The sequence below is a fragment of the Pelophylax lessonae genome, assembly GCF_965119305.1.
Source record: "Pelophylax lessonae genome assembly, chromosome: 9".
NCBI lineage: Eukaryota > Metazoa > Chordata > Amphibia > Anura > Ranidae > Pelophylax > Pelophylax lessonae.
The window spans coordinates 271,592,690-271,618,128 of NC_138776.1; the positions used below are offsets into that span (position 1 = coordinate 271,592,690).

The 25,439-nt window shown below is 47.1% G+C and overlaps 2 protein-coding genes across 2 annotated transcripts in view; both read right to left on the reverse strand.

Annotated features, from left to right (window-relative positions):
- Positions 1–25,439, reverse strand: part of LOC309564465 (uncharacterized protein) — a gene marked incomplete at both ends in the record, with an annotated part of 1,172,539 nt that overhangs the window by 710,829 nt on the left and 436,271 nt on the right.
- Positions 1–25,439, reverse strand: part of LOC309564099 (uncharacterized protein) — a 237,112-nt gene that overhangs the window by 28,978 nt on the left and 182,695 nt on the right. The window contains exons 3-9 of the mRNA XM_082268727.1: positions 14,928–15,050; positions 14,587–14,715; positions 14,377–14,500; positions 14,163–14,260; positions 13,883–14,083; positions 12,018–13,159; positions 10,759–10,831 (exon numbers count right to left, since the gene is read on the reverse strand). Coding sequence (XP_082124853.1) covers positions 10,759–10,831; positions 12,018–13,159; positions 13,883–14,083; positions 14,163–14,260; positions 14,377–14,500; positions 14,587–14,715; positions 14,928–15,017 — 1,857 coding nt within the window. The 5' untranslated portion in view covers positions 15,018–15,050. The remainder of the gene's footprint in view (positions 1–10,758; positions 10,832–12,017; positions 13,160–13,882; positions 14,084–14,162; positions 14,261–14,376; positions 14,501–14,586; positions 14,716–14,927; positions 15,051–25,439) is intronic.

The following is a 25,439-nucleotide window of genomic DNA, read 5'->3' on the forward strand; positions in this document are numbered from 1 at the left end:
TGCATACCCAGCTGCTTATTTGGTATATTTACGTATCGCTACCACAAAATTGCTGACGTGGAACGTCAGGGGCCTGAGAGATAAGGTTAAACGCTCGGCGGCCTTTGCCACTCTTAAAAAACACTGCCCTGATATTTTGATTTTGGTGGAGACTCACCTGGAGGGCCGTCTACATTTGTCGCTCAAACGCCCCTGGATAGGCTGGGTTTACCACTCCGCCCATACCTCCCACTCCCGGGGGGTTGCGATACTGGTATCCAAGTATGTTCACTTCCAGCTTCAGGGATCTCGGGTGGACTCTCAGGGTCGGTTCATTTTTTTATCTGTGCTAATATCTGGAGAACCCTGGTTGATTTTGGCTTTTTATGTCAATGCAATGTCTGTGGTCACGGAGAGCTTGTCATATATGGCTCAATATCCAGGGACTCCTGCAGTTTGGCTTGGGGATTTCAACACCGTGATGAACCCGAGCTTGGACAGGTTGCAGACGGGTCCTCACACGGGCGGGACCCCTACCTCCACCCGGTTCGCTCGCCTGATGGAGAGTGTGGGCTTGGTGGACACGTGGAGGGCCAAATATCCCCTACGACAGGAGTTCTCCTGTTTCTCAACCACTCATCATTCCATGTCTCGCATTGATTTGATTTTGCTTTCTAAAACTTTGCTTCCTAGGCTTGCGTCCGCGGGGTTCCTCCCCAGATCCTTGTCAGACCGCAGTCCCTACTGGGTGTCGATCGGGCTCCCGCACGCCAAGTCGTCCCCGGCTTGGCGACTACAGACGATTTGGCTGTTATTACTGCTGGCGGAGGCCTCGCTGGACACCCAGTGGGAACGGTTCTTCAGTGAGAATGTGGGTACAGCTTCTCCCCTGGCGGTGTGGGAAGCTTTTAAGCTCCATGCTCGCGCCACCCTGATTTCACAGATAAAAACCTGCAAGATGAGATCCGCGGCGGCATACGACCGAGCGGTGACCGATCTCCAGGAGGCGGAGGCTGCTTTTTTGGCTGACCCTTTCAGTACTGGGGCTTTCCATCTTCGGTCAATGACGGGGGTGGTCGCCCAGATGGAGTTCGAGCAGGTCAACACTAAGTTGTTCTTTCAACGCCAGAGGATTTTTGAACACGGGGAGAGGGCCGGGAAACTACTAGCATATCTGGTGCACTGTGAAAACAGACCCCCAGTTGTCATTTCCCTACAGACTGACGCAGGGGACCTTGTGACTGACCCTACGGAGGTGACGGACAGGTTCCGCTCCTTCTTTGCAGACCTCTACACCACTAGGGCCTCTAGTGACCTTACCGACATGCAGCTTCTATTGGACGGAGTGGAGTTCCCTAGACTCACAGAGGAACAGACTGGGTTGGAAGCTCCGATAATGGAGGATGAGATTGCGGAGGCCGTGTCCAGGTTTCCCAGATCCAAGTCCCCGGGCACGGATGGGCTCCCCATCGAGTTCTACGCCAATTTTTCTGAGCTTCTCCTGCCGCAGCTACTGACGTTGTTCAGTGCCATTTTTGAGGAGGGTGAGTTACCTGCATCCATGAAGGAGGCACTGATCGTGTTGATTCCTAAACCGGGCAAGGATCCTAGATTTCCGGAGTCCTACCGCCCGATCTCGCTTCTACAAGTGGACGTCAAAATACTTGCAAAAATTCTCTCTATCCGTTTGAACCGGGTTATCCTGTCCCTGATTCATGAGCTTTATGCCCGGTAAGAACACATCCTTTAACCTTCGCAGACTGTTCCTAAACATACAAGCTCGGCACGAGAACTCGGGACATAGGGTGGTGGTGACACTGGACACGGCCAAGGCTTTCGACTCCGTGGAGTGGAGTTTTCTCTGGGCGTGCCTGGAGAGCTTTGGGTTTGGACCACGATTCATTAAGTGGGTTCGCTTGATGTACAGTGCTCCGGTTGCCAAAATCCTGGCGAATGGCAGGACCTCCGAACCGTTCCCGCTTACCAGGGGGACGAGACAGGGGTGTCCACTTTCCCCCATTATTATATGCCTTAGCAGCCGAACCACTGGCTATCGCTATCCGAAATCACCCTGGTATTAGTGGATTGCGAGCGGGCCCCCTAACCGAAAAACTTAGCATGTACGCGGACGACACGCTGCTGTATCTGGCAGACTCGGACGTCTCCCTCACTACGGCCTTATCCCTAATAGAACGCTTTGGCAGGTATTCCAGTCTCCAAATGAACTGGGATAAGTCCCAAATTCTACCTCTTGACCACTCCCCCCCACCTCAGCTGTCCTCGCCCCTGCCCCTACAGCGGGTGACGCGGATAAAATATCTGGGGGTCTTGGTCACGTCAAGCTCCCGGGATTATATCCAGGACAATGTCCAACCACTGTACGACCTAATCAAGGCCAAGACCCAAATTTGGGCGAAGCTGCCCCTGGGCGTCATGGGTAGAGTAAATCTTATAAAAATGGTTCTGCTCCCAAAGATACTGTATGTATTGTGGCACTCCCCGATATACCTGCCCTTAAAATTCTTTAAACAAATGGAATCCCTTCTTAAAGCCTTTGTGTGGGGCCGGAGTAGGCATAAGCTCTCCTGGCGTAAACTTAAAAACCCCTCCAACTTGGGCGGAGTGGCCCTACCCGATTTTAATCTTTACTATCTAGCTGCCCAGTTATCGCACCTGTTCCACATAGATAAAACTGATGGGTCCTGCTTTCTATTGCTTATATGCCCTAAGTGGTCCCACTTGACTGATGACCCTTTGACTGTCGTACTTCGGGGTGTGCGGGGTTCCGAGGTTTCAGGCGGGACAGACTCCATGCTCTACCACTATAGTAGGATCTGGGAGGTTGTGATGACCACAATGCGGTACCCTGCTCTGCATACTCACACCCCCTTGTGGCATAACGCGGCCCTGGTGGAGTTCAGGTTCATGCCGGACTCTGAACTCTGGAGTGGTAAGGGAATTTACTACCTTTCACATGTGTTGCAAGGGACGACTCTACGCACGTTCGCAGATCTGAGCTCTACTAACTCTCTCCCGACTTCTATGCTTTTTCATTATTACCAGATCAGACATGCATTTAGGGCCCAGTTCCCGGCCCCTCCTCCCCCCCTGGAGACCTCCTCCATGATTGATTTTATCAAAAGTACTGATCCCCAGCACATGATCTCTATTCTCTACGCAGAGCTCCACACTCCCTGCTCTACAGTTATTGCCTACGCTGCTAAGACCCCCTGGGAGACGGACGTAGGTACCATTGATGATGATGAATGGGACGACGCCCTGGGGACATGCAAGGCTGTGTCCCCTAGGCTGTCCGATAGGCTCACCCAGTTGTTCCTTTTGCATCGAGCGTACTCCCCTCGGCCTACAGCGCTACCGACCTGAGCTGTCTCCTAACTGCCCAATGTGCCGGCACCTTTTTCCACCTCCTTTGGAGTTGTCCTCAGCTCCAGGGGTATTGGAAACAAATTGTTACATTCCTTCATGACAAAATGGGCTCCCCGGTCCAATTGGTCCCCAAGCAATGCCTACTGGGTATATACCCAGATGAAGATATGGACAAAAGCCTTCTTATCTTCCTATAGACCACTTTGTTTATAGCTCGGAAGCGAATTGCCAGAAAGTGGATGCGGGACTCCCCGCCCACGTTTGGCGCGTGGAAGGCTGAGATCAATAATGTCATACCGTACCATAAACTCATGTACAAAAACAGGGGAAATCCAGCTAAGTTCGCCAAGATATGGGATAGATGGGTTCAGAGTCCAGATACTGGGCATTGAGATACTCAGTGTTAGCGGTTGGGGCTCTCTCGGGTTGCTGCGCTCCATTTCTGTTTTGTATTCTCACTGTGCAAAATGTTCTGTACTGTTGACGCACATTGCCTTGATTATATCTGTATGCACTGTCCTAGTTGATACTTGTTGTTCTTATGCAATCATTTCTGTAAACTTTGTACATCCTTTTTTTTTTTGTTCAATAAACTCACTGGTTTAAAAAAAAAAAGGGAGCAAGTAACCCCGGGAGAATTGTTATGTCAGAGATCTTGCTAGACCCGGGCATGGGGCAGGCACAAGGCCCATTGGCAAAATGTGTAGCACCAGGCTTTTTCACGTGGCCCTCACACCTAAGGTTTTTTTTCAGCCAGAACGTGGTGGAACTCCATTCTGCCACCCCTGGCTCTCGTCCTCCGTTTCCCGCCCACCACTATCACTTGTATACATAGAAGCCTTCTGTGATTAGAAGAACAGCTTTCCTCTCCGTGTCTCTCACCGATCCTTGCCTGCCCGTCACTCTAAGCGGGGACAAGGGAGATCCAGAGACAGGTGCAGTGTGGGAGGGAGCATCATGTAGTAAGCTGTCCTGTGATCCCTATCTGTGTCCAGGTGCACAGACACAACCAATGAAAGAGGCGGAGCCCCCTACACTGCCACGAGGTACTAGAGACAGGCTGGGTAGGTGAGATGCTAGCAAGGTTTTGGCGGACACGGGGGGAGAGTGGCTGTGGAGGGAGATGTGTACCGCAGTGGGGGATGGAGGAGAGTAGTGCAGAGGTCAGAGCCAAAGGGGGCTGGAAGTGAGATGTGTATAGACTGTGAAAGAGAGTTGAACCCTGCACGCTGTGCACGACACACTCCTTACTCTGCATGTACCGCACTCCTCAAGCCTGCACTCTGTATACAGTGAACCCCTAAACCCTACACTTTGTATGTACCGCACTCCTCAAGCCTGCACTCTGTATACAGTGAACCCCTAAACCCTACACTTTGTATGTACCGCACTCCTCATCCCTGCACTTTGAACATAGTGTACTCCTAAACCCTACACTCTGTATGTAGCGCACTCCTTATCCCTGCACTCTGTACACAGTGCAACCCTAAACCCTACACTCTGTATGTAGCACACTCCTTAGTCCCTGCACTCTGTACACAGTGTACTCCTAAACCCTACACTCTGTATGTAGCGCACTCCTTATCCCTGCACTCTGTACACAGTGCACTCCTAAACCCTTTACTCTGTATGTAGCGCACTACTTATACCTGCACTCTGTACACAGTGTACTCCTAAACCCTACACTCTGTATGTAGCGCACTCCTTATCCCTGCACTCTGTACACAGTGCACTCCTAAACCCTTTACTCTGTATGTAGCGCACTCCTTATCCCTGCACTCTGTATGTAGCGCACTCCTTATCCCTGCACTCTGTACACAGTGCACTCCTAAACCCTTTACTCTGTATGTAGCGCACTACTTATCCCTGCACTCTGTACACAGTGTACTCCTAAACCCTGCACTCTGTATGTAGCGCACTACTTATCCCTGCACTCTGTACACAGTGCACTCCTAAACCCTGCACTCTGTATGTAGCGCACTACTTATCCCTGCACTCTGTACACAGTGCACTCCTAAACCCTGCACTCTGTATGTAGCACACTCCTTACCCCTGCACTCTGTATGTAGCGCACTATTTATCCCTGCACTCTGTACACAGTGCACTCCTAAACCCTGCACTCTGTATGTAGCACACTCCTTACCCCTGCACTCTGTATGTAGCGCACTCCTCAACTCTGCACTCTATACATAGCGTACCCCTGAACGCTGAGCATAGGGCATCCCTCAAGCTGCACTCTCTCTGCACAGTACACACTCTTGGTATTTATTGCTTCCTTAAGATCTCCTTAAGATGTCCGATGTGGTTTGGTGGGGGCGGCGTGATTGAGTTCCTGTATCTTTTTTCTGTGAAAAACTTTTATATAGCCTTACAGATACAACCAACTTGTTGGGGGAAATCAGAATGCTGACGCGGCCCACGATGAAATTGAGTCTGACACCCCCGCATTATGTGTTTAAGTTGAACAAAGTCTATGGTGAACATCAACATTTTGCTGCCAGCTGAACCCCAGAATCTCCATAAATCCAGTCTAGAGACATAAATTGTGTCTGCAGCACAGAGAGGGAAGATTATCCGAGAGAAATACAGGAATACAGGACGGGGAACACAGCTCAGGAAAGTGACCAGGAGATTACAGGCTGATATCACCCAGTCCCCGCCCTACTCTGGACCAATCAGTGAGCAGTATGGGTGGAGGAATGTATTTAGTGTTAATGACCCACCTGTGCTGATCTCTGTAGGAGTGTCCTCCTCTATAAATGTCCCCGTTATTCCATCCTCCTCCATAGACTGCTGATCATCCCTCACATACGTCTCTTCTTCTTCTTCTGCTTTAACCTCAAATTCTATATCGATTGGATCTCCACTCTAAACCAAGAAAATGAGAGAAAATATCATCTGTAAGATATAAGCTTTATTATTGTGACGCCACATAAAAAAAAAACACATCCTCTCTATTAGTCCATATTCTAGATTCTAAATTCCACCAACCTTGTAACATTGAGGGATGGTGTGACCTTCCTGTGTGGAATCCCGGGAATACAGAGGACGGGGACATCTCTCTGGTGGGTTTCTGGTATTAGGTGGCTCCATCATATCCTTGTGTCCTTCTGAAAACTTCTCCATCACTCCATACTCCTCATCCTCCTCTTTATACTCTTCTTTAATAGCAATATTATCATCCCCGAGGTTTCCACTCTGAATATATAACAACAAAATAATTGTAATAAACATTCTTGAGTATAAATCATAACTACCAATAATTGTCAATCATCTACCTGATGATGGTGAGGGATGGTGTGACCTTCCTGTATTGAATCCCGGGAATACAGAGGACGGGGACATCTCTCTTTTGGGTTTCTGTAGCTGGATGACTCCACCATGCTGTCCTGGTACAGATCTTTGTGTATTTCCTCCATCACCCCATCCTCATCATCCTCCTCTTTTATTTCTTCTTTAACCTCCACTTTAGAATCTCTCAGGTTTCCACTCTGAATATATAATAAAAATGACATCAATGGTAACAATGCAGATAATGTACAGATCCTAATGATACTATCAGTGATTGTTCCTCATCTACCTGATGATGGTGAGGGATGGTGTGACCTTCCTGTGTGGAATCCCGGGAATACAGAGGACGGGGACATCTCTCTGGTGGGTTCCTATTACTGGATCCATCTGTAGGAAACACACACACTGACTGAATACATTGTTTCTATGTGTTTATCAGATGATGGGGGATCTAGGTGGAGCCTCCGTACTGCTCTCTCCTTTACAATAAAGTCTCCTCTTACCCGGTGATGTGAGGGGCGGCTGATTCTCCATCATGTTGCCACTTCCAGGAATGTCTCCGATCTACTTCCCTCCCAACTCACCTTTCACCCGGAACTTCCTATTTATACATGACATCACTTCCTGTCTTCCATAGAGACTTCCTGTCTGGGTAGAAGAGATCACCACCTTTTGGAGCTCAGAGGAACTGCAGCCCAGAGAAACGTCTCGTAGTGTGAACACGGCCTTGTGCTGTGTGTGTATGTGCTGTATATCCTTATAGATGGGTCATCTCCACTCCCACCAAGAGGGATATATATATATAAGACGCAAAAAAAACTGCCCTGAATGCCCAAAAAAAAAAATTATTGAGTAGCAGCCAGCACAATATCCTAATACAAGGCATACATAAATACAAAAAGCGCTGCTGCACTGATGTTTGTATATATATATATATAAATATATTTTATGATATAGGGGATGCTTAGCTCAATGGTCGATTATTGTTATTATACAGGATTTATATGGTGCTAACAGTTTGAGGCCGGGTGTTTCTAGGTTGGAAAAGGACCAGGGGCTTCAGCCGGAAGGTAAATTTGATCCCACGACAACCCCTTCCGACATTAGAAGGGGGCGTGAAGATCAGCACTGGCGTCTGGACCCTCTTACATTAAACAGCCCCTGTACCTCTGCACTCCTTTACATTACACAGCCCCTGTACCTCTGGAACCCATTACATTACACAGCCCCCGTATCTCTGGACCTCTTTTGCATTACACAGCCCCCCTCCCCCCCATTTCTACCTTATTCGGGCATGCAGAGGGGGAGACACAGGAATGGAGCAGGGAGCAGGACAGAGACAAAACTGGAGGGAGAAACAGCAGTGCCAGGGCTGAATAGACAGCAGGAGGCGGGAGCTGCCGGAGTTAATCTATTAGTCCCAAGGCCTGGGGATGGCTGGGAACTCGGGGCTATAGTATGCAGTTTGCACACCGTGATTGGTTGCTAGGGCCACCTTGTTAAATTAACCAGCAGGTGATTGGTTGCTAGTTATGCAAACTGCATACTATAGCCCCGAGTTCCCAGCAATCCCCAGGCCTTGGGACTCGGGGGTTAATAAGTTCTCATGAGCAATGTGAGACCCGGGGCTTTTTCAGGGGCTCACTTGGGGTTATAGCTCGGGTCACCCACCCCCTCTCAACGCCACTGGGCTTAGGGCAGACAGAACAATTACAATACCATTTAATACAGTCTTGCTCATAGGAGCTTACAATCTAAGAGTGAGGGTGATGTGATACCAAAGGTAATAGCTGTGGGGGATGGGCTGATGGAGAAAATAAAAGTACAGTTGTTAGGTGGGGGCGGGATAGGCTATTCTGAAGAAAAGGATTTTCAGGAATTATCTAAAAGCAAACAGAGTAGGAGATAGATGCGTTTGAGTGAAGTCCAAACTGTATTTTAAAGGCTTGGAGGACCACTTTTATTTAGCGAAAGAACCAAAGTGCCACAGACACAGTTGTCCATGCAGGGGTTCTTCTCCAGCAAAAACAGATAACAGAGAATACTGAGCCACCTGGCTCTCTCAGCTTGTATTCCCAACTCCCAGTTCTCTGGTTCTTCTGGCTCACTTAGACTTTTGTTGCAGCACCTCACAGCATGGGCCCACCCACAGCCTCTGGATAGAGGTTCTCCTGACACCCGGCCTCTCTCACTCTCCCAAGACTTACAGACTCCTTCCAGTCCCCTCAGCTTTCTCAGTCTCCCTAGATTTGCCCAGCTGTCCCAACGCTCCCAGGGCCGTGGCAAAAGATTCCCTCCAGCATGGGGTGCATTCTCCTGAGTGGGTCACGTCTCCTGGCTGGAGCACACACCTCACTCCAAACAAAGGCTCTGTCTCCAAATGGGAGCTTTAGGTTATGGTCAGGTCTGGCTTATAACGAATCTGCACACTTGTCCACTCACACAGCCTGCAGGTCTCCAGCAAGAACCAGACATAGGATTGAAGGCTTCATCCCGACCAGGACACCTTGAAGCCTTCAAGCACCAGGCCCTGATCCGGGATTACAAAACTTGGTGAAAACCGAAATGATAGACTTCTCTGCTCACAATAAACATGCCGGAACCCCCTGCCATCTGCGCTACTGCGAACCCTGTGTCATTCCTTTATCCATTTCCTTAGCGGCAGGGCCTCTCACTGTCACAAAACACATCAGCATTTTTAATTGGCAGTTTAATTTTAAAGTGAGTTCTAACTACAAAATAGGATGACCAGAAAAAAACAACATCTCAGCATGACTATAGGGGTCTCAATCAAGACCGGGCCCCATGCGGCTCCCCTGTCAGATTTGTCCACTCCTGGATAAGAGGGGCAGCGTGGCAGAGTTGCTTATAGAAAACCTGATTCCTTCCATTATCGTCATGACTCCCGAAGCTGCTGAATGCCTGCGGGAGAGAGAGGAGGAGGCTATCAGCAGCTGCAGGAGTCAGAAGTATAATGGAGGGGATCGGCTCCGCCACGTCGCCACTCCTACCAAGCTTGGTGCCGTGATCCACTGATGTTGGCAAGGGGTCATCGGTCAGCCTCTCAGCTCCACCACTCCGGCTCCCGCTCCTCCAGGCTGCTCCTGCTGGGTAAGTCTTGCTTCTTGGCCAAGTCTACAAATGCATTTTCTGCCCCCCTCCTGTCATCTCGCTCCTGTCACATGACTCATCTTCCTGTCACATGGCTCATTCTCTTGTCATACTGCCCCTTCTCCTGTCACACTGCCCCCTCCTGTCTCACTGCCCCACCCCTTTTCACCTCCCCCCTGCAGTCACACTGCCTTCCCTCCTGTCACACTGCCCCCCTCCTGTCATACAATCCCTCCTCCTGTTATAATGCCCCCCTCCTGTTACTTAGCTCCCACTCCTTTCACACTGCCCCCATCCTGTCACACTGCCCCCTTCCTGTTACACTGCCCCCTTCCTGTTACACTGCCCCCTCCTGATATAATGCCCCCCCCTCCTGTCCCACTGTCCCGCTTCCTGTCACACTGCCCAACTCCTGTTACATGGCTCCCCCTCCTGTTGGTTGACCCTTCATGGTTTCTTGCACTGGGACCCTGAAGGTTCTAGATATGCCTCTGCAACCATCTGTAATTCAGTGGGAGAAGATGCTCACTGTATCATCATTCAGGGAATGTTTAGAACTCAACTACTGTCACATTTGCCACCTGACTGTGAGAATTCTTTTCTACACACATCACCTCTCCAATATGGGGGGAACTCCCTGAGAATGACCCAGTCTGACATGACTAGGACCCCAGGGCTCTCTTCCAACCTACCTCTGCATTGCTAGCAATGGACCCTGTAGTGACCCCAATGCACAGGAACCATTTCCAGGCGATGATCCCTTCAGGTGGAATCACCAATCAGACCCCACATATAGTCTTTTCTGAACCTCAATCAATGATTTAAAACAACATCATGGCATGACAAAAATTTTTCGTTAACAAAATTAACACTGATGCCTACAGACCTCAGCTTGTAGATTAAGCATTTATGGGGAACTGTATCGAATGCTTTTGTAAAATCCAGATACACCACATTCACAGGCCTCCCCCTCTCCAGAAGGCAGCTCACTTCCTCATAGAATGTTAACAGATTAATCTGGCAGGAACGACCCTTCGTAAAGCCATGCTGATTACTACTAATACTGTTTTTATCAGCAAATTCTTGGATATAGTTCCTTATTATCCCCTACAATAGTTTACATACTATTGATGTTAGGCTGACTATCATCCCCTCCAATAGTTTACATACTATTGATGTTAGGCTGGCTATCATCCCCTCCAATAGTTTACATACTAATGATGTTAGGCTGGCTATTATCCCCTCCAATAGTTTACATATTATTCATGTTAGGCTGACTATTATCCCCTCTAATAGTTTACATACTATTGATGTTAGGATATTCCAGGAATATATCTCTTCCCTTTTTTGAATATTGGCACCACATGGGCTTTCGTCCAATCAGTTGGTACCATTCCTGTCAGTAAGCTGTCCATAAAGATTAGGAATAATGGTCTGGCTATAACCTGGCTGAGTTATTTGAGGACTCTCGGGTGTAAGCCACCCTGCCCGGGTGATTTATTTATGTTATGCTTTTCTAGTCTTTTTTTTGTACCCCCCGACGTGTTACTAACATTACGGTCATGGTCGTTATACCCCTCTCTTTCCTGTGTAAAAAAACCGAGGAAGGAAATGAAGGGGTCTATTTTATTAAAAAAAAAAAAAAATTTGTTGGATGAATGTGCGAACCATTTGCCAGTCACGCCGTAATTTAATAAACACAGTGATTTCCCATGATCCTCAGCTCCATCTATTGGCCATAATGTGGTATTTTTTCCTGAAAGAGCCCTATTAGTAAAAATAGCGCAACACAGCATTATGACCACTAGATGGAGCCAATGATCATGGGAGATCATAAGAAATAAAATATGGCCAACATTTGTGAGAGTTGGGTGAAAATGTGTCATATTTGTTCAACAAATTAAAAAAAAACATAGACCTCTAAGTGTTTATGAATTTTCCCACCACAAAATGCACTCAGCCAATGAAAGGTAATGACTCCATTTTTATTTTTCTCCTGCTATCAATGGCCAACACTTCATCCATGTCTTTGGTGATCCCTGATCTCCTTATAAAGTGTTTCTTACATGATGAAGATCAGCCATGGAGTATATCTGAGGTGTATATCAGGGTGTGCTTCTTCCCCACATGTCCACCAACATTCATATAGAAGACATTTCCCACACTCAAGGCACTAATACACCTCCAGGGTTGTGTGGGACCCCTGATTTACAGGAAGGCAGGACTTCAGTGAGGAACATTTCCCTCACTCAGGACCAGGATACGACTTCTCTCCTCTGTGAGATCTCTGATGTCTGGAAAGATGGGACTTATCTGAAAAACATTTCCCGCACTCAAGACAGGAAAGTGGCTTCTCCCCCGTGTGAGATCTCTGATGTCTATAAAGATGGGACTTCCGTGAAAAACATTTCCCGCACTCAGGACAAGGATACGGCTTCTCCCCCGTGTGCAATCTCTGATGGCTGGAAAGCATGGACTTGTAGGAAAAACATTTTCCACACTCATGACAGGAATATGGCTTTTCCCCCGTGTGAGACCTCTGATGTGTGTTAAGATTGGACTTCTGTGAAAAACATTTCCCACACTCAGGACAGGAATATGGCTTCTCACCCGAGTGAGACCTCCGATGCTTGTAAAGATTGGACCTCTCTCTAAAACATTTTCCGCACTCAGGACAGGAAAATGGCTTCTCGCCCGTGTGATATCTCTGATGAAGTGAAAGATGGGACTTCTTTAGGAAAAACTTTGCGCACTCAGGGCAGGAATATAGTTTTTCACCCGTGTGAGTCCTTTGATGTTCACTAAGTTTGGATTTAAAACTGAAACCCTTCCCACACTCAGTACAGGAATACGGCTTCTCAGCTGTGTGCGTTCTTTTATGCTCATTATAATTTGATTTAGAAGCAAAACACTTTCCGCACTCAGGACAGGAATACGGCTTCTCACCTGTGTGAGATCTTTTATGAATATTAAGTTTGGATTTAGTACGGAAACATTTCCCGCACTCAGGACAGGTGTATGGCTTCTCACCTGTATGAGATCTTTTATGCTCAATAAAATTGGATTTCAAACGGAAACATTTCCCACAATCAGGACAGGAATGTGGCTTCTCACCTGTGTGAGATCTTTTATGCGCATTAAGATTGGATTTAAAATTGAACCACCTCCCGCACTCAGAACAGGAAAACCTCTTATCTAATGGAAGGACAGCACTGTTCCTGACAGTCTGAGGTTCCTCAGGATAAGAGGAATACGATGGTCCGGCACCGTCCCTCACAGTCTGAGGTTCCTCAGGATAAGAGAAATACGATGTTCCGGCACTGTCCCTCACAGTCTGAGGTTCCTCAGGATAAGAGGAATTCGATGGTCTGGCACCGTCCCTCACAGTCTGAGGTTCCTCAGGATAAGAGGAATTCGATGGTCTGGCACCGTCCCTCACAGTCGGAGGTTCCTCAGGATAAGAGGAATACGATGTTCTGGCACTGTCCCTCACAGTCGGAGGTTCCTCAGGATAAGAGGAATACGATGGTCCGGCACTGTCCCTCACAGTCTGAGGTTCCTCAGGATAAGAGGAATACGATGGTCCATCTACACTGTGTGGTGCCGGATGGACATTTGAGGTAGCCGGGTTTTCTCCTGGACTATACTGTGTGATGTCCTCATCTTCTACTTTACAGTCTGGAGACAAAGTGAGACAATCCTCTGAGGTTTTCCTCATCTCCCGTCCATCTACTAAAATAGAAATACAAAGATTATTACTAGACAATCAGGAAAGTGACCAGGGTATTACAGGCTGATATCACCCAGTCCCCGCCCTACTCTGGACCAATTAGTGAGCAGTATGGGTGGAGTAAAAAATTTAGTGTTAATGACCCACCTATGCTGATCTCTGTAGGAGTGTCCTCCTCTATAAATGTCCCCGTTATTCCATCCTCCTCCATAGACTGCTGATCATCCCTCACATACGTCTCTTCTTCTTCTGCTTTAATCTCATCTTTAGAATCTCTCAGGTCTCCACTCTGAATATATAATAAAAATGACATCAATGGTAACAATGCAGATAATGTACAGATCCTAATGATACTATCAGTGATTGTTCCTCATCTACCTGATGATGGTGGGGGATGGTGTGACCTTCCTGTGTGGAATCCCGGGAATACAGAGGACGGGGACATCTCTCTGGTGGGTTCATGGTATTAGGTGGCTCCATCATATCCTTGTGTCCTTCTGAAAACTTTTCCATCACTCCATACTCCTCATCCTCCTCTTTATACTCTTCTTTTACAACAATATTATCATCCCCGAGGTTTCCACTCTGAATATATAATTAAACATTCATTGTAACAAACATGTTGTGTATAAATCAGAACTACCAATAATTGTTCCTCATCTACCTGATGATGGTGAGGGATGGTGTGATCTTCCTGTGTGGAATCCCAGGAATACAGAGGACGGGGACATCTCTCTGGTGGGTTCCCATTACTGGATCCATCTGTAGGAAACACACACACTGACTGAATACATTGTTTCTATGTGTTTATCAGATGATGGGGGATCTAGGTGGAGCCTCCGTACTGCTCTCTCCTTTACAATAAAGTCTCCTCTTACCCGGGGATGTGAGGGGCGGCTGATTCTCCATCATGACGTCCTTGTAGAGATCCTTGTGTCCTTCTAAATACTCCCACTCCTCCATGGAGAAATAGACAGTGACATCCTGACACCTTATAGGAACCTGACACACACAATGATACAGTCACCATCAAGACACATCCCTTGTCTGTTACTGGATAATGTCCCAGAATTCCCAGCACCGCTCACCTCCCCTGTCAGCAGCTCCATCATCTTCTTGGTGATTTCTAGAATCTTCTGCATGTTGTGTCTCTCAGGTTTTAGGGAGTCACATGGAGGCACTGTGATGGTCATATGATCACCTGACTTCAGAAGAGGAAATCTCTGTATTGGAGAACCAATAGGAATATCATGTTAGAATCCCAGAATCCTCCTCACCTCTCCGGTCAGGTCTGTGTTTTATTATTAGAGATAAGAGTGATGTCATGTGACCTCCCAGAATCCTCCTCACCCCTCCGGTCAGGTCTGTGTTTTATTTATAGAGATAAGAGTGATGTCATGTGACCTCCCAGAATCCTCCTCACCTCTCCGGTCAGCAGGTAGATGATCTCCATGGTGAAGTTTAGTATCTTCTCAGTCATGTGACTCCGGTCCTCCTTCATCCTCATTGGTGCCGTCATTTGATCTATACAGGTCTCCTTGTAGGTGGATAACTTTGGGAAATGAAAGTAAGAATTATTTGGATGGTATTGGTCACACAATAATAGGATGTGGAAGTGAGGGGGGCTAATAGGAGGGTTGATGAACTTTTAACTACTACTGCCCCCCCTTGGGAACACATTTGGTCTAGACTTTTTTGTGTTTTCTATATTTCTGAAAACTCAGAACCCTCTTGGCCAGAATCCCATTTTCTCTGTTGGGTTTGTTTGATTTCTGAACTGATTTGGATTAGTTTTAGATCTGCAGACAATTAATGATAAGTACGATCCTTCCTTAGACTTGTTTGCTCTGAGGCAGTGCCCTGAGGTCAATGGAGGGTCATCATGATGTCCAGGAAGGGGAACTTGCTACACAAACAGACTGACCTCTTGGTGGGTCTGCTACATGGTCTCTCACGATATCCTCGTAACCCCAGGTGCAATGCCAAGGTCATCACCTGAAGACTAGGATGCACAAAACTTCCAAATTAAAATTTTACAGAGTGCAACCATCCAGAATTTTTGTGCATCCTAAAAGGAACTTGCTGGCTTTTGGCCGGAGTTGCCGGCTAATCAGGAGAATTGCCAGAACTACGGCTGCAAGGCTCCATTCTCCGGCAGCCGGCTGACTGACAGGAGTGATGTCACTCTCTACAGTAAGAGAAAGGATTGGATAGAAGGAGGATGCTGCTGGTGGTGTAGAGAGCTGCACCAGGCACTGTCAGACCCTGTGACATGGGAAGGTATTGAAATGCCATCCCTGTATGCAAAGCATCGATACGTTGGCCATTCATTAGGGAATGCTGCACATACAGACCTCCTCTAAGTATGAGCGACCACCAAGGGGTGAAGGACTGTCTGTCTTCATTCCATTTGGGATCTTGTGAAGAGGTCACAGTGACTATGAAGGAAGAGGACGGACATGACCGGGGGGTGGGGGGGTTACTGGGTGCAATTAGAAAATAAGATCTTATTACCTCCTCTGCTGCCACTTCCAGCAATGTCTCCTCTCTACTTCCACCCAACTCACCTTTCACCCGGAACTTCCTATTTATACCTGACATCACTTCCTGTCTTCCATAGAGACTTCCTGTCTGGGTAGTAGTGAGATCACCACCTTGTGGAGCTCAGAGGAACTGCAGCCCAGAGAAACCTCTCGTAATGTGATCACGGCCTTGTGCTGTGTGTGTATGTACTGTATATCCTAAAGCCTCGTACACACGCGCAACGAATTTCCTCCGACCGGTCGTACGTCTTTTGTCCAGAGTGGTGTTTTGTTGGTTGGAATGTGCTCTAGACTGCACATGAATTTTCCCGCATGACAGAATTCTACTTCAGAAGTGATGTCATGTGTTGGATTGCTTTCTTTGTGTTCTTTCATATCTGAGCATGCCCAGTCTTGCTCATAAGATTTTTCCCTGTCGAAATCTGTACTGACTGCACGAAAATTGGACGTGTTTTGACGGTGGACAACATTTTATAGCCTGCACACCAGAATTTTTTCGGCCGAGTCGGTTGTCGAGAGCACCATACTAACAAGCCGAAAATCGGCAGACCGGTTGTCGGACGAAAATTCCCGGCCGAATTTCGACTTGTTAGTATGGTGCTCTCCACAACCGACTCCGACTCGGCCGAAAAAATTCTTTATAGATGGGTCACCTCCACTCCCACCAAGGGGAACATAGATGTAAATATATTTATATGGACATTTTTAATTGGCAATTTCATTTTAGAGTTCTGTAGCACTACTCCCTTGGGAGCTGCTGGTTACGAATTCCCCTGGGTTACCATTAGCAACAACATGGCAGTTTGACATTTTCCCAAGTGTTTTAGCTCAGTCAGGAAACAGTCCAGTAGCTTTGGTTTTTTTGTGTTTTATTTGGAACTTGGATAGGAGAAAGGGATGAGTGGGATACTCCAACTTTATGCACTATGCACAATTAGCTGGGACGTTTTGAGAAAGCTGAATAATGTTGAGTAACGATAGTCACGGCTAGGCCGCTGTTTCACTTTGGCCTTGGCTGTGAAGTAGAATATTTGAGCTTCTTGAGGTAAACTGTATCCTAAAGTAAACTGCACTGTACTGCTTAACAACTTCAGGGCCCTTCCTGGCACCCCTTTGTTCCTATTCTTCAGGGTCAACTACACTGGATCCCCTTTACTGGCATGCCCAGAAGCTGTTTAGCAGGGAATGCCGCGCCTGCACCAGAAGTGACGAGCGGGGCCAGTGCAGGCGCATTGACTCCTGGGATCGATGATGTTCAGCTCCCAGGAGTCATCGCAAACAGGAAGAGACGGCGCGGCCGCAGAGGGAGGAAGTGGAAGGAAGGTGAGTATATTTTCTTAAATAACAAGGTAAGTGACCAGAAAAAAATCGGGAGCATCCATTTCTTTTTCAGGTGGCCCTCAGCAAGCGGATGGCCCAAAATAAATTTTTTTGATTTTGAGGCCAGAACTCTGCTTTAACCTTCTGTGTGAGCTAGCTCCTTGATCCCCTGACTTCTCTGGAGTGGTCCCCTCTCCTAGGCAGACCCTTAGGCAGACCCCGTGGTACTCACGATACTGTTTTTCCCAAAAGATTCTGCCGGCAGCTACACTGGTCAGCTCTCTGGATCCTCTGCAGCCCAGCTCCACACCTGGTTCAATAGGCCGACCACCCGAATCACCTTCCTCACATCTGCAGGAGGAGAGACAGCTGTCCACCTCCTCCTGGGACCTGGCTTCCCGCCCAAAGACGCCCTGTCACATGATCCCTCAGAAATTATTGCCAATACCCTCACTCTGGATCCCGCACTCTTCCTCCTCCACCACAATAGCTTTCCGCGTTCGTCCTACCGGAAGTCGATCCTGCCGCTCCTACTCACGGCCGCCAAGAGTTGCATCCCTCTTCTCTGGAAGCAGTCACAGCCCCCCACAGTAGCTATGTGGTTGAGAAAAGTAGCAAATATTAATGAAATGGAAGATCTGGTGGCGACTGAACGGGGCTCGTGAGAAAAGTTCCTCAAACTATGGTATTACTGGCATGAGTTTATCTTCTCCGCTAAATACAAAGATTTGATCGCTTAACTGGCTGTCGGCGTGGGGCTGGCCATCTCCCCCCCCCCTCCTATTTTTCCATCCTTGCCCTCCCCATTCTCCCCACTCTTTACCCCCCCCCCCCCCCTCCTGCCTTCTCCTCCCTCTTCTTTCTGCTCTTCCCTCTTCTAGAAAACTACCTCCCCTGGGCGTTTATACTCTTCATATACGGTGATGGATGCAGGGCAGTCGGGATGTCAGTTTGGTTCCTCCTCTCCTTAACAGACCGGCCATTTGAGAGATGCCGGTGGAGGGGAGGTCCTGTCTGGGAGACCTACGCACCTTAGCCCACTTTTTGAACTTCCATATGTTATTATAGCGGTTCAAACGCATGTTATCTCACGTGTTTCTTTTGCTTGTTCCCTGAACCGCTACATTTACATCTATGGTTATTGGACATCTACCCATATGCTCTGCTGTATTGTATTATATTGTATGCCCTTTTTCCTTTCTCAATAAACATTGAATTTATAAAAAAAAGAATAAACAATGTTTGTGTTTCATGAGCCACCAAATGTTTTTCAAGTGTTCCCATCATGTCGTCTTCAGTATACAGTTCTAGAGAGAAGGTGGAGTCCCGGCTAGAGCTTGTGGTGCATGGCGTTGGTGTGCTCTTTTATTGAATGCTGAAATCCCTGAATTTCTTAGTTTGGATCTCTTGTGGTAACACAAGTGTTTCGCCGGCCACTAAACGTTTTTCATTTTTCTCATCATGTTTACTTCAGTATATAGTTCTGAAGAGAAGGTGCAATGCCAGCTAGAGCTTGTGCTGCATAGTGTTGGGTGTGCTGCTGGTTAATGCTGAAGACCCTGGACTTCTTAGTTTGAATCTCATGTGGAAACACTTAAGTGTCGTAGGCCACTAAACATTTTTTAATTGTTCCCATCATGGCTTCTTAAGTATGTAGTTCTAGAGAGAAGGTGGGCTGCCGGCATGGCTTTGTGGTGCATGTTGTTGCTGTGCTGCTCTTAAATGCTGAAAGCTGTGGATTTCTTAGTTCAAATCTGGTCTGCTAACACTAAAGTGTTCTGTGGGCAAATAAATGTTTTCCACTTGTTCCCATCATGTCGTCTTTGATATATAGTTCTACAGAGAAGTCCAAGTGCTGGCTAGAGCCTGTGGTGCATGTTGTTGGTGTGTTGCAGTTTAATGGTGTTCTGTGGGCAAATAAATGTTTTCCACTTATTCCCATCATGACGTCTTCGGTATATAGTTCTACAGAGAAGACCCAGTGCTGGTTAGAGCCTGTGGTGCTTGGTGTTGGTGCGTTGCAGTTTAATATAGAAAGTGCCGCATTTCGTAGTTCGAATCTCTGATGTGGTGTCAGTTTTAAAGGTTTAGATAGCCTAGATACATGATATAGGGTCGATAGCAACTGCTCCTATTGTCTTCTAGTTCTGTGGCGCAGCATGTAAGCTCCTGAAGGTTGAATCAGAGGGCTGTAGGTTTGGTTCCCATTGAGTGAGTAAAGATGTTTCCTCAAAGTAGCTCTGAGGGTTGTGTGAAGGGTGGATGAAATTGTACAGACTGCAATGAAATGGGCAGGAATTAAGTGGTGTGAACCACCATCAGCTTGGCATAAGTGAACTTGTGACCCCCCTAGATGTTGAGCTGGAGTACTGTGAAGGAGCAGAATGTTGATGAAAAAAAAAGCGGTTCTTTGATAAAACGTGAAAATTCCCTCCGTATAGTGCCACATTGGCTTGGCACTATACCTTTGACCTAAGAAGTCTATACCACTCATTGTGCCAAGTTTCCTTTGCTTACTATGTTCATGTTGACCTTTGCGGCTTAGTAACTACTGATGGTGTTTTTCAATCACAAGGTCACCCATTGATGGTCCCATGGCTGGAACTAATTTCCTTGAGGATTCAGTCACGTGGTTTCAAGTCCACACCTTGATGGTTATATGGCTGCAACCCATTTCATTGAAGCTTCATTCACATGGTGCTAAGGTCACCCACTTCAGAGTTACATAGCTGGAGCTCATTTCGTTTGGGCTTTCTTCACATGGTGCTAAGGTCACCCACATCATGGTTACACAGTGAGAAGGTCCACTCCTTAACCTCTCATTACACAGAGATGGCTCTTTGTCACCGAGCACATAGCTGCTGTTCCGCCCCAAACAGCTCTGAGCAGACACTTGCTTGCTCTGCTTTGGGAAATGAACTCATGGCCTTCAAGATTCCACATTTTCCGCCCTACATGCTGCGCCACAGCGCTTGGATGCTTGGTTGCAGTGCTCTGACGGTAAGTGGCTCTCAGAACTAGAGCTTTAATATCATGGAATACCATATGACTAGTGCATTATTATTCAAACATTTTTCTAAATTGTTACCATCAGACCTAGACTAGTCTCCCACTTCCCCTCCTCCTAAGCGCACTTTGAAAACTCCATTGCGTTGAACCACAGGACACCATCTCAACTGCTGCCTACAAAGTACAGTAACCTCCAGCAACCAAGTACCTAGTCTGAAAGCCAATTGGTTGCTAAGAGGTTCTACAACTTTAATAAATGGAACCAAGCCAGGTGCATTGCATTTATGGAACTTAAAAAGTATAAAATTGTAGCGCTTAAAATTGATGATAAAAAGTCCATATAGTTAAAAAGGAAAAGTCCTTTAAAATCAATCAAACAGTAGATAACCACGTGTAGATGAGAAATGGCGTTTCATCAGCTATCCCTCGGAAGACCACGTGACATAAACCACCACCAAGAGAGGTATCTTAAATACCCTTACCAGATCTCACCATCTTATGAGCAGTATACATATAACAGACATCAATGGGCATAAGACTGGCTCTCAGCAGGTATCCATGGTCAACCGTGTCTCATACGCTGATATCCCCTCGTGAACTTTATCTTCGTCTGTGAGTTTGGGGAGTGTTGGGAATAAATTTCTGCCCGTATCCTGCAAGAAATCCAACATTTTCTAGTCCTGCTCGGTGACCCGGATCCCGGGCAACTCACAGATGTCTCACTCCGATCTTGGGAGCGCGCCGGTCACTAGGACGCGCAGACAGCCCAGAGGGTTGCTAGGCGTGACGTCGATGCGCGCTCCCGAGCAGTTTGCCCGGTGTGGAGCTGGGGGCGTGCAGTAAGGGGCGTAATTTATGTAACTATTACCATACACACAATGCCACCAGCAAAGGTGATGGGAGAGTTTAAAACAGTAGTTGTATTATCATTACATATTATCATATTAGTGGGCATGGATTCATATCTACAAATTTTACTGAATTGCTATCCCCAGACTAAAGCCCCGTACACACGTACCGATCGTCGGCCGAACATTCGGCCGTCTTTTGTCTGAGGGCTGTCTTGTCTGTTGAAAACTGCACACGAATTTTGTCGGCCAACAACAGCCGACTGCAGAAGTGATGTCATGTGATGGTTAACTTTCCTGGTCTTTTTTCTTTTCTGAGCATGCCCAGTCTTGCAAATCTGCTGTCTGTCGGCCGAATTCTGTACTGACTGGCGAACAATCGGCCGTTCTGGTGTCGGCATACAAAAATTTTAAAGATTCTGTTCGGCCGAAAGTGCGCTGTCGGCAGCATCATACTAACAAGCCGAAAATCGGCCGATCGTTCGGCGGCCGAACAGTTTCGGCCGACAATCGGTACGTGTGTATGGGCCTTTAGACTAGTCTCCTGCTTGGTTTACTAAGGGATCTTTTCATCTGTTAAAAATGTAGTTTTACCAGGCAATTCTCTTGAACTACAGGGCACAATCTCAACTGCTGCCTAAATCTTCAATAAAGAAGTCTGAAAAGGTGGGTATTTGAACCCAAAACCCTTCACTTGGTGACAACACCAGTATACTCTCAATGCCACAAGAGTAGATGAGCTTCTTGTGACCAAATTAGACTAGTCTCTCACTTGGCCTACTAAAAGATCTTTGCATCGATAAAACTCTCCTTTCAGAAGTAAATTCTCTTGAACCATAGGACGCTGGCTGCTGGCCTCTGCCTAGCACCTATAGTGTCTTCATGGCTCCAGGGAACCGGGGCAGTCAGGCCCCTCTCCCCAGCAGCAGACCGATCCCTGGGAAGGCAACGGCCCCCCAGCTGAAGCACTGGCAGCCAGGCACAGAGTCCGTGACCTCTGCCCCACACCTACTAATGACAACTATTACCTGCAGCCCAGAATGGGAATCATGTGGATCAACTATGAGGGTTCACTCTGCCTGACTAAACGCAGTGCAGGTGAAGATCTGGAACCTTGTTAATCTACCTTTGATGGGGGAGAAATGTGACAGAGCAAACTGGGACAGAGGCTTTTGGAGGAGACTAGGGGCAAGCCTCCTACCCACTGATTATGGCCCATGGAGCAGACTGGGGATTTTGTCTGCTTCTCCAGGTCAGAGCATGGAGAAGAGCTCAGTTTAGCCTCTGATTCCATGGAGAGAGCCAATCATCCTCTAATGATGGACAATGTGATGAACGCTGAGAGCGAGACTTGGATTAATTCTCGGAATAAGGACAATATTGCTTCCCTTCCGGAGTGGATGGAAAGGTGTAATATTAATCTTATACGAGTTAATTGTCGGAGGAAATATGGTGGCCCTTCTGCAGACTGAGTTGGAGAGGCTCCTTCACTTGGGACAGAAATATTTATTGACAACCTCCCTCAAGAAAGTTATGAAGATAAATTAATTCCACTTTTTCAGACTGCTGGAACATTGCATGAGCTTTATCTCGTAGACCAGGGATCACCAAATGGCAGACCTCAGTCCGGAACTGGACCGAGCAACAGTCCTGTCTGGACCGCACTCGTGCCATTTATCAGTTGTGTATCCTAACCCATTTCTCGGGCCCAGCTGCCGCTATCATCCTCCTAGCGAGCGGGGCGAGAGGTGCTGCAGATCCGCACATGGGTGACGTCACTTCCCATTCATTTCACAGCCGTTGTCAGTCCTCCTCGCTGGAGACATGACCAGACCAGGTGCAGAATAGGGGAGTACAGTGATTATTGCTTTACAGGGTTAGATAGATTAGGTTTAGCATTAGTCAGGTTTTGACCTACTTAGTAAATGCTTTCTTCTCTTCACAGGAAAAGGAGGGGTATACTGACCACACAAGTATTGTTAGCAGCACATCACTGGATGTACCACTATGGCTAACAGAGGCTGGAATCAAGGAAAAACTTAGATAAGCTTAACACAAATAAATCACCAGGACCAGATGGGTTACACCCAAGAGTCCTCAAAGAACTCAGTCAGGTTATAGCTAGACCATTGTTCCTAATCTTTGCGGACAGCATACTTACTGGAACTGTACCAGTTAACTGGAGAAAAGCAAATGTGGTACCAATACTCTAAAAAGGACAGAGACATATTCCCTGGAACTACAGGCCAGTCAGCCTGACATCAATAGTAGGTAAATTATTGGAGGGGATTATAAGGGACTATATCCAATAATTTGGAGGAAAATAGTATCATTAGTTGTAATCAGCATGGGTTTAAAAAGGGATGTTCTTGCCAGAACATTCTGTTAACATTCTATAAGGAGGTGAGCTGCCATCTAGATAGGGGGAGGCCTGTGAATGTGGTGTATCTGGATGAAGGAATTACTGTGGATGTGGTGTATCTGGATAAAGGAAGGTCTGTGGATGTGATGTATCTGGATAAAGGAAGGGCTGTGGATGTGGTATATCCGGATAAAGGAAGGCCTGTGGATGTGGTGTATCTGGATAAAGGCAGGCCTGTGGATGGGGTGTATCTGGATAAAGGAATTACTGTGGATGTGGTGTATCTGGATAAAGGAAAGCCTGTGGATGTGGTATATCTGGATAAAGGAATAACTGTGGATGTGGTGTATCTGGATAAAGGAAGGTCTGTGGATGTGGTGTATCTGGATAAAGGAAGGGCTGTGGATGTGGTATATCCGGATAAAGGAAGGCCTGTGGATGTGGTGTATCTGGATAAAGGCAGGCCTGTGGATGGGGTGTATCTGGATAAAGGAATTACTGTGGATGTGGTGTATCTGGATAAAGGAAAGCCTGTGGATGTGGTATATCTGGATAAAGGAATAACTGTGGATGTGGTGTATCTGGATAAAGGAAGGTCTGTGGATGTGGTGTATCTGGATAAAGGAAGGGCTGTGGATGTGGTATATCCGGATAAAGGAAGGCCTGTGGATGTGGTGTATCTGGATAAAGGCAGGCCTGTGGATGGGGTGTATCTGGATAAAGGAAGGCCTGTGGATGTGGTGTATCTGGATAAAGGAAGGTCTGTGGATGTGGTGTATCTGGATAAAGGAAGGCCTGTGGATATGGTGTATCTGGATAAAGGAAGGTCGGTGAAGGTGGTGTATCTGGATAAAAGAAGGCCTGTGGATGTGGTGTATCTGGATATAGGAAGGTCTATGTATGTGGTGTATCTGGATAAAGGAAGGCCTGTGAAGGTGGTGTATCTGGATAAAAGAAGGCCTGTGGATGTGGTGTATCTGGATCAAGGAAGGCCTGTGGATGTGGTGTATCTGGATATAGGAAGGCCTGTGGATGGGGTGTATCTGGATAAAGGAAGGCCTGTGGATGGGGTGTATCTGGATATAGGAAGGCCTGTGGATGGGGTGTATCTGGATAAAGGAAGGCCTGTGGATGTGGTGTATCTGGATAAAGGAAGGCCTGTGGATGTGGTGTATCTGGATTTTACAAAGGCATTCGATACGGTTCCCCATAAACACTTAATCTACAAGCTGAGGTCTGCAGGCATCGACCAGAAGGTTTGTTCTTGGATAGAAAACTGGTTACAGGGGCACATCCAAAGGGTGGTGATAAATAACGAGTACTCAGACTGGTCCAGTGTGGTAAGTGGGGTACCCCAAGGTTCTGTCTTGGGTCCAATTCTGTTTAATTTATTCATAAATGATATAGAGGATGGGATAAATCGCTCAATCTCAGTGTTTGCGGACGACACACAAAAATAAGCTGGGCAATAACTTCACATCAGGATATAGAAGTTTTACAGGAAGACCTGAACAAAAAAACCCTTGGAGGTTTTTTTCCTTTTAAGCTGTGTAGGGTTTTTTTCACTGTCAGGTGGGCGGTAAGAATGTGGAACTCTCTTCCCCAATTGGTGGTGTCAGCGGGGAGTATGGATACTTTTGGTGTAAATCTCCAATTATTCCTGGTCTACACTCACCGGAAGTAACCTCATCGGAGATCTCGGCGAGTTGGAGATTGTTCTGTGAATACACCACCAAGTGGTGGAAATCTCCAATTATTCCTGGTCTACACTCACCGGAAATAACGTCGTTGGAGATCTCGGCAAGTTGGAGTTGAAGATTGTGCGGTGAAAACACCACCAAGTGGTGGAATTCTCCAAT